A 9667-nucleotide genomic window follows, 5' to 3' on the forward strand; every position below is an offset into this window, starting at 1 on the left:
GGGGGGGGGGGGGGTGACTCGGGGATTCTGTTTTATTTTAATTCATGAAAGAAGAACTCTTCATCAGTAAATCCACTGTACACAAACAACAAACAGTCTTAAGTGAAGCAGATTCTTGTGAGATTAAACGGGCGGTATCTCACCTGGGCTGCTCGGTTGGTTTGTGTCTGACAGGTGAGGAGGTCATGTGACTTCAGGTGAGTCACCTGAGCAGGAAGACGAGCTGTCAGCGCTCTGATTCTCACACTCCGTCTGTGTGTTTTCAGTCTTCAGACTGAGCGCTCCTCTGCCTTCCATCATGTCTCAGCAGGGTCAGCAGCGTCGCTCCTGGTCGTCACCTCATCCGGACGCCACTTCCTGTTGTTTCCCTCGGGTCTCACTCCCTAGCAGCTGCCGCTCCGTCGCCGTGGCAATGTTCCGCCGCAGGAAAAAGAAGCACCGGCTGGAGATCTCGGCGCCAAAGGACTTTCAGCACCGCGTCCACACGTCGTTCGACACCTCCACGGGCCAGTACGTTGGCCTGCCGCCCCAGTGGCAGAGCGTCATCGAAACGCTGAAGAGGCCACGCCCCCTCGTGGACCCCTCCAGGATCACCAACATTGAACTTGAACCCAGAAAGGTCAGAGGTCGAATTTAAAGCATTGAAACTTTGTTTTTGTGACGTGGATCCACCGTTGAGTTTAAAGCGATGTGTAACTACGTCCAACCACGCCTGATTTCCTCAGTCTCCTGTTAAACTGTCAATGTTTAGAGTTACAACACTGGGTGAGCTGGCTCGACTAAAGTAACTGGTTTTAGTCCAAAAATACAACAAAGTAGCTCGATGGTCAACACCCAGACAGATTAAACTTTTCCTTTAGAGCTTGGTTGCATCATATCTCCGTCCAGTGATCTTTTTCTCACAAACAACACCCGAACCCAAACTCTTATGTTGTGAACACAACCACAGAGTTTCCCATGGGTGTAGTGTTTCTTCACAGCTCACGAGCGCTGACTCCGATTCAGTTTCTTCCCAGTCAAAACATTTCAGAGGGAGAATCGTTCATCAGTTAAAGGTCTAGCGTTCCTTGAAGGAATGCACAACGCCGGCAATCTTTTATGAATGTTAAGCTGAGATTGTTTATGATGAAATGGGTTTGACTACTAAACAATGTGCACAATCTGTTAAGCTCTAAGTGTCTGCTATAATGGACTGCCAGCTACTACCACATCAAACTTTAGCTCTATATCTGTAAAACTGACGGAGCTGCAGCCAGTTTTGTGTTGGCTAGGGTTGGTTATCCATGGCAGCCATCTTTAATTGGACTAATGCCAAATATTAACCAGAAAACTTGTGAAAATACAAAGTTATGCAGAGCTTGTTGCAGTTGAAGCACAAGGGTTGAAGTTAAAATGGTTTGAACGAAAGCTAACATTAGCAAAATTAGAGCTAAAGGCTAAATTTAGCAAAACATGAATTAAAAGCTAAGACCAGCCGAACAGCAGCTAAAATCTAAAATCAGCAAAACGGGACCAAAAGCCCTAAATGTGCAAAACAAACCGTAAAAGCGAAGTTTATCAGACAGTATGTAAAAGAGAAACAAGTTTAGTGAAACAGATTGCAACGGTCAAAGTTTTTCAAGAGGACTCCGTTTATTTCAACGGGAAAAATGTAAATAATGTTTAATAATTTATAAAGTACAACAGTCACAAAAACCAGCAGTCAAAGGTTTTGATCTATGAACTGTAAAAATACGCTGAAGCAGTTAGTCCCAAAAAACATATAGAAGAAATCATAAACAGGAAAACAACAAACAGATATTATTAATTAAACTCAAAGTAATTAAATGTATATGTGCAAGGGGCTTGTGAGGTCCTATTTATTCGACCTTTATTTATCCAGGTTAGGCTCATTGAGTCACGAGGACTCGTTTACAACAGAGACCTGGTTTAAACAAAGAACACAGATGAGGTCCAGACAACGATAGACAAGCATATAAAATGAAAAGTAAATAAAATAAATGAAATACAAACTAACGGTAAACAAAAACAGCTACATTACAAAGCGATGTAAAATACCAAAAACAGGAACGTCTGCAAGATATTTTGCTAACAGACATATAGGATTGTTTCCAAGAGTTAGGATTACCATAATTCCTGGACTATGGAGCACACCTGAATATAAGCCACGCCCACTAAAATGAAAAATAATTATTTTATTTGTGTGTGTGTAGGATCCACTGGCAGCCGAGCAAAAGTTGCTCTGTGCATGCTGGGAAATCCCACCTCACGGGAGTGGGGGTTCCCCCGCATCCCGTTCTTTCTTCCCCTCCCCATTTCATTGGTCCACTGTGACTTGTTTGGTAATTTCTATGGTGAGATTTTTTTTACCTTTATTTATGCAGGTAGTCTTATTGAGTCAGGAGGACCCACCCCCCAAGAGAGACATGCAGTGGGCAGCTCTGTGAGCACCCATGTGTGATGAGGATAAATGCTTTGGCAGCAGGAAGCTCGTTAGCCCGTCAGAATAAATAAATTCACAAATTAGCTGCAACATTGTATAAACCATGGGGTTCAAAGTCTGTGAAAAAAAGTAGTGGCTTATAATCCAGAAATTACGGTAAATGTTTCAGGAAAGATCCCACACCTTGAGTACCGCTTCGAGCAGACGGTGCCCACATCTGGATCTGTTGAGGTTAACCCTCAGCCTTTACCACATCCAGTTTAGGTCAATATCTGTAAAATTAAATTAACTACATTAACTATAGTTATTTGATGTTTGCTATGGTTGATCAGCTGTGGTGGCCATCTTGGATCTCATTGATCCAAACATATTATTTGTTATTGACACGTCTGATTGGATCAGAGGACCCCGAACACAATCGTTTGTAACCTGGCGTTGGTTTGTGTCCGCAGACGATCGTTCGCGGCAGCTTCATCGGCCATGGTGACTACATCAGTCAGGTCATCGCCGACATGGGCCGCGTGTCCGTCACCAGCTCCAACTCTCTGCGCCGCAGCAGCCCGTCGGCACGGAAACGGGCCCAGTCTATGGGCAGGCTGGGGGAAGTGGTGGAGGACGAGTCGTACCACTACGAGAAGATCAACCATCGCGGTGAGAGCGTGAAGGCCGGCAGGAGCTCCACCTACTGGCAGGACCGCATCAGACAGGTGCGCAGTGAAAGCGGCAGCCCCAAGATCAACAGAGACCTTCCGAGGACCAAGTCTAGCTCCCAGGTGGGCTCTCCAACTGAGGCCACACCCCTCACACCCAGGACACCTCTGAGGACAGGTGATGTGAGTGAACAATGCGTCCGCAATGAGAAGGCGGGACAAAGACAGAGACCAAATTCCTGTCTGTACAACTTACAGACTGCAGAGACCAGCAGGTTTCAACTAAGACTTAGACCAGGTGTGAACCACCTGCCTGACCTGCTGGCATCTTCCAGAGACACTCCCAGAAGGCCACAGTCCTCTTATGACCTCAGGGTAAGGCTCTAAAAACACTGACATGCACTTTTTAATGCAATAATGTATATATAATTTAAACCTATATTTTCACCTATTGCCAACATTTAGTTAATGTTCCTGATGAGAAGAGTTTTACTTTTCACAGTGAAGTGAAAACAAACTGAGATTTGGGGTGAATCTAAGTTGCAGCCTTCTTTGAATACTCCTGATATTGTTTTGTGAAAGAAACACGACATCTTCTTCTTTCGACTTTCCCCTCTTCAGGGTCTCCACAACGAGTTCTCTTCCATCTCACTCTGTCCTCCCTCCAACGACCTCCATGTCCTCTCTAACTGCATCCATATGTTTCCTCTTTGTATTTTTCCTGGCAGCTGCATTTCTAAATCCTTCTACCAATATACACACTGTCCCTCCTCTGGACATGTCCAAACCACTGTCCCTCCTCTGGACGTGTCCCAACCACTGTCCCTCCTCTGGCCATGTCCAAACCACTGTCCCTCCTCTGGACATGTCCAAACCATCTCAGTGTGTCCTCTCTAACTTTATCTCCCAGTTGTTCAACCTGTGCTGTACCTCTGATGATCTCATTCCTAATCTTCTCCATCTTTGTCTCTCCTAAGAAGAACCTCAACATCTTCATTTCTGCTACGTCCAGTTCTTTCTCCTGTCTTTTTGTCCACGTCTCTGTCTCCAGACCATACAACATAGCTGGTCTCACCACTGTCTTGTAAACTTTTCCTTTGACCTTTGCTGACACCCTTTTGTCACAAATCACTCCTGAAACTTTTCTCCATCACTCCATCCTGCCTGGACTCTCTTCTTCTCCTCTTTACCACACTCCCCATGTTCCTGGACAGTGGACCCCAAGTCCTTGAAGTCCTGCACCTTTGTGACCTCTGCTCCTTGTAGCCTCACTGTTCCACCTCCTCCCTCTCATCCACACATGGACTCTGTCTTACTACGGCTGACTTTCATTCCTCTTCTTTCAAGTGCATACCTCCACCTCTCCAAGTTCTCTTCCACCTGTTCCCTGTTATCACCACAGATCACAATGTCATCTGCAAACATCATAGTCCACGAGGATTCCTGCCTGACCTAATCTGTTAGTCGGTCCATCACCAGAGCAAACAAGAAGGGGCTCAGAGCTGAACCTTGATGCACTCCCACCTCCACCTTGAAGATATCTCGCTCCGAAAGCACATCTTACCACTGTCCTGCTGTCCTCATACATGTCCTGTACCAGTCTGACATACTTCTGTGCCACTCCAGATTTCCTCATGTAACGCCACACCTCCTCCCTCGGCACTCTGTCAGATGCTTTTTCTAAATCCACAAAGACACAATGGAGTTCTTCCTGACCCTCTATGTACTGAAAAAAAATCACTGTAATGCCACTTCAAGTGGTGATATGTGACTTATCAGTGTTTTTGATTATCCATGCTGCTGATCTCATGCTGCTGATTATTTCAGGTTGCTGTATTCATTCATATCATCTGCTCACCACAGACTCATGTTCGGGCTGCTGTTTTTAAATAGTATAGTTTAGCATTATTAGTGTTTAGTGTATATTTTTGACCTTTATATACTGTTTCTTCTTAAACATTATATTTTTGCTATTTTTGGGTGTAACCGGGACCCTGTGTAAATAATTTTGTTCCACCTCTTGTGCCACATATGGTGAGAATAACAATAAACCTACTTGAACTTTAACTATTTCTCCATCAGCATTCTCAAAGCAAAGATGGCATCTGTGGTGCTCTTTCTTGGCATGAAACCATACTCCTGCTCACAGTCTCCTCTTGTCTAAGTCTTGCTTCCACAACTCTCTCCCAGATCTTCGTGTGACTCATCAACTTAATTCCCCTGTAGTTGCTTCAACTCTGTACATCACCCTGGTTCTTTAAAATGGGCACCAGCACACTTCTTCTGCATTCCTCAGGCATTTACTAACCTTCAAAAATGCCATTGAACCTTATTCTTTTCAGAGCTTTCTGGACTTCACCCTCATTAATCTTTCCCACTTCCTGGTCCACAGTTTATATGACCTCTACTCTTCTTTCTCTTTCATCCTCTTCATTCATCAGCTCCTCAAAGTACTCCTTCCATCTTCCCATCACACTCTCCTCACTTGTTAGAACATTACCATTCCTATCTTTCATAAGCCTAACCTGCTGCACATCCTTTCCAGCCTGATCCCTCTGTCTCACCAATCAGTACCAGTCCTTCTCACCCTCTTTAGTGTCCAGCCTCCCATATAACTCATTATATGTCTTCTGGTGGTCTTAGCTACTTCCCTCTTTGCTCTACGTCCCATCTCCTTATATTCCTGTCTCCTCTCTTCAGTCCTCTCTCTGTCATATTTCTTCTTGGCTAACCTCTTTCTTTGAACAGCTTCCTGCGCTTCACTATTCCACCACCAGGTTTCCTGATCATCCATTCTCTGTCCAGATGACACACCAAGTACCTTCCTACCTGTCTCTCTAATTACTGTTGCTGTAGTAGTCCAGTCATCTGGAAGCTCTTTCTTACCACCCAGAGCCTTTAACAGCTCCTCTCTGAATTTCTCACAACATTCTTCCTTCTTCATCTTCCACCATTTGGTCTTCTCTGATTTTACTCTTTTTCTCTTCTTCACAACAACAGTCATTCTACACACAACCATCCTATGCTGTCTGGCCACGCTCTCCCCTGCCACAACCTTACAGTCTCCAATCTCCCTCAGGTTTCCTCTTCTACACAGAATGTAGTCGACCTGCGTACTCCTTCCTCCACTCTTATAGGTCACTCTATGTTCCTCCCTCTTTTGGAAACAGGTGTTGACTACAGCCATTTCCATTCTCTTGGTAAAATCCACCACCATCTGTCCTTCCTGGTTTCTTTCCTTGACACGAAACCTACCCATCACTTCCTCATCCTCTGTTTCCTTCACCAACATGTCCATTCAGGTCTGCTCCCATCACCTCTCTCTCCTCCCTGGGAATACTCTCTATCACTTCATCCAGATCCTTCCAAGATGTATCTTTCTCCTCCACATCACATCCAACCCGTGGAGCATAACCACTGACAACATTTAGCATCAGACCTTCTACTTCTACCTTCAGACACATCACCTTATCTGACACTCTTTTCACCTCTACTACATTCTTTTCCAACTCCTCATTCAGGACCACCCTAACCCAACCCTGCTCGTGGTCTTCAACTAACAGTAGCCCAATTTCTGCCGGCACCCTGTTTGTCAGTCGTTAACTGGGCCTCGACCGATCCGGTATGGTTTCACTTTGATGAACTCTCATTATAGTTTTGACAGAAGTGTTTTACGTCAAATGCCCTTCCTGACACAACCCTCACCATTTACCTGGGCTTGGGATCGGCGCAAGACTTGTCTTTCCTAGTGGCTTGTTTTTCCTTTAAGTTGCTTTATTTGCTATTTTGGCTGTCATCACCAGTGAACGTTACAGCAAACCAAAATAAACTGTTATTAGGCCGCATTCTTCAAAAGAGGTTAACCCGTTGGTGCAGAGGTGTTGAAACATTTTCTGTAAGTGAAAGAAAACAACAGTCGTGTGGTTTAAAATGACTTCAGAATAAGTAAAACTCTGCCTTAGTAAAAGTAACCTCTGACTTTCACACCTCTGTTTATATTAACGTTTTTATGCAGTTACTTTTTACACTTATATAATTATGAAATAAAACTTATTAAAAATACAGCCTTTAAGTACTCTGCAGCTGGACTAGAGCCACAAGCGTCTCCTTTTGTTGCCCCACTCTGTTAAGAGAAGGAAACCCAAATGCAAACTGGTCTGGCATCAAGACAGAATAAATTGAAGTGTCTGATGGCTCTTCTTCTGTTCTTCTCCTCAGATGCCCTCCTCACGCCCTCTGTTACCCCCACCCAACAGCACCAGCAGCCCCATCATCACAGGGAGAGGGTTACAACTCTCGCCCCGTCCTGCCTCCACCTACAGCATTCCTACAAGAACTGTAAGCACGCCAACCCCTCGCAGCCCCTCGCAGTCCCACCCCTCCCCCGGGAGTCCCCTGGCTTTTCTGCCCTTAACTCCCACCAAGACCCCACCCAACGGAGGCCCTCAGAAAGTGACTCATGAGCAGTTCAAGGCAGCACTGCAAATGGTTGTGGACCCAGGAGACCCCAGGATGACTCTGGAGAACTTTGTGAAAATCGGGGAGGGGTCCACAGGTGTGGTGTGCATTGCCCGAGAAAGGCACACCGGGCGTCAGGTAGCGGTGAAGATGATGGATCTGAGGAAGCAGCAGCGCAGAGAATTGCTCTTTAATGAGGTACTGGTGGGAGGAAAAGGGGCGGGGCTTAAGGAAACTCTTGATCATTACTCTGTATCTAAACATTCATGCATCTGTTTTCGTAACCGGCGTTGTTTGATCGTAACACCAAAGTATTTTGACCTCTTCCTTCTTTCAGGTGGTGATCATGAGGGACTACCAGCACTTGAACGTTGTGGAAATGTTCCGCAGCGCGTTGGTGGAGGATGAGCTGTGGGTCATCATGGAGTACCTGCAGGGCGGCGCTCTGACCCACATCATTGGTGAAACCAGGTGAGAAGAAATCCACTGGAGCCTGTCGCTTGGTTCAAGACTCAAGAGGCTTTTATTGTCCTTTCAAACATAAACTGGTCATACAACAATAAATGTAGAATATAATGAAGAGACCACTGTCCTCCAGAAAAGTCAAATAAAATAGACAAACAAAACTACAAAAATAGACGTTCAGATATACAACAGAAGGCAACACTTAAATTCAAACAAGCTTTCCTTGTGCATGTCACCCTTTAATGCCAAGGTTTCAAAATAAAAGATCCTGCATAAAGAATGTGATGGTGACTCAGCTATCACTTCGCCAGACTTTAGATCAATATTTGTAAAATTACCTGAGCTTATGTTTGCTACATCAATTAGCTGTAGTTAGTTGTACATCCGGTGACGTGCGTGAAAACAGAAACAGTCAAATTGTTCTCAATTGTCTGAGCTGGTGTCATGTGTTCAGTGAGTGTGTGAGTTGTCAGATCGTTCCACGAGTGTTACAAACATTGAGTAACTCGGTGGTTTGGTCATTCTCGACTGTTACTGTGGTCTTCAGGTTGAACGAGGAGCAGATAGCGACGGTGTGTGAGGGCGTTCTGCAGGCCCTAACCTACCTCCACTCTCAAGGTGTCATCCACAGAGACATCAAGAGCGACTCCATCCTTCTTACGCTGGACGGAAGGGTAACAGATGTTCCTTAGGTTGTTTGAAGACATGGACGTCTTAGAGTCCCAGGACTCTAAGGTTTTAACTTTAAACTCATCTGAACTTTTAAAAACTTGATTGGCTTCATTTATATCAGTTATTAAATAATCTTCAAACAGATAAATTACTAAATTAATACAACTAAAACACACATTCCTGCCTTTACCACATTGTAAGGACCTCAAGCTGAAGCATGCCTTGTGAGCACTGCGTCTACATTTCAGCACACAGCTGAAGCTGAACAGTTTAGGCTGAGGTTTAGTTTCACACACAGACTTGGAAAAAGCAGAAGTAACATCCTTCTTACACTGGTTTGCATCTAAACTTTCAAGCAAAGTTTTTTTTCCTGTCCTAGATTTACTACCAATAATCCAAATAATTCCACCAATAATCCAGATTTACTAAACCATAGAAATTATAGTATTTTTGCACATCGTTCACATTATAAACAGCAGTTTTCAGTGTAAAACTATAAAGATTTGCAAACACAGATTTAATCAGGCTTTGACTAAATTAATCTGCAAGGAGTTTCATAAAAAATGCAAACAAGCAAATCTGTTAACAACATGTAATTTCACCATTTTTTAAATTTAACATTTATACAGGTTAGTCTCAGTGAGTCACGAGGACTCATTTAAAAGAGACTTGTTTTAGACAGAAAACGTACAGACAACGATATGCAACAATAAAATGAGATTAAAATAAAAATGGTGTTATAAAAACACTGTTACTGGTAGCAGAGTGGTCCTGTTAGCAGAGTGGTCTTGTTAGCATCATGGCCCTGTTAGCATCATGGTCCTGTTAGCATCATGGTCCTATTATCATCATGGTCCTGTTAGCATCATGGTCCGGTTAGCAGTGTGGTGCTGTTAGCAGCGTGGTGCTATTAGCATCATGGTCCTGTTAGCAGCTTGGTTCTGTTAGCATAATGGTCCTGTTAGCATCATGGTCCTGT

The 9667-nt window shown here is 44.2% G+C and overlaps 1 protein-coding gene across 1 annotated transcript in view; it reads left to right on the forward strand.

The window, feature by feature from the left end:
* Nucleotides 1-354: 354 nt before the first annotated feature.
* Nucleotides 355-9667, forward strand: part of pak6b (p21 protein (Cdc42/Rac)-activated kinase 6b) — a 12731-nt gene continuing 3418 nt past the window's right edge. Inside the window, exons 1-5 of the mRNA XM_037685677.1 lie at nucleotides 355-619; nucleotides 2896-3468; nucleotides 7312-7749; nucleotides 7889-8022; nucleotides 8564-8690. Coding sequence (XP_037541605.1) covers nucleotides 413-619; nucleotides 2896-3468; nucleotides 7312-7749; nucleotides 7889-8022; nucleotides 8564-8690 — 1479 coding nt within the window. The 5' untranslated portion in view covers nucleotides 355-412. The remainder of the gene's footprint in view (nucleotides 620-2895; nucleotides 3469-7311; nucleotides 7750-7888; nucleotides 8023-8563; nucleotides 8691-9667) is intronic.

Source organism: Nematolebias whitei, chromosome 12, assembly GCF_014905685.2.
Source record: "Nematolebias whitei isolate Nwh7 chromosome 12, NemWhi1, whole genome shotgun sequence".
Lineage (NCBI taxonomy): Eukaryota > Metazoa > Chordata > Actinopteri > Cyprinodontiformes > Rivulidae > Nematolebias > Nematolebias whitei.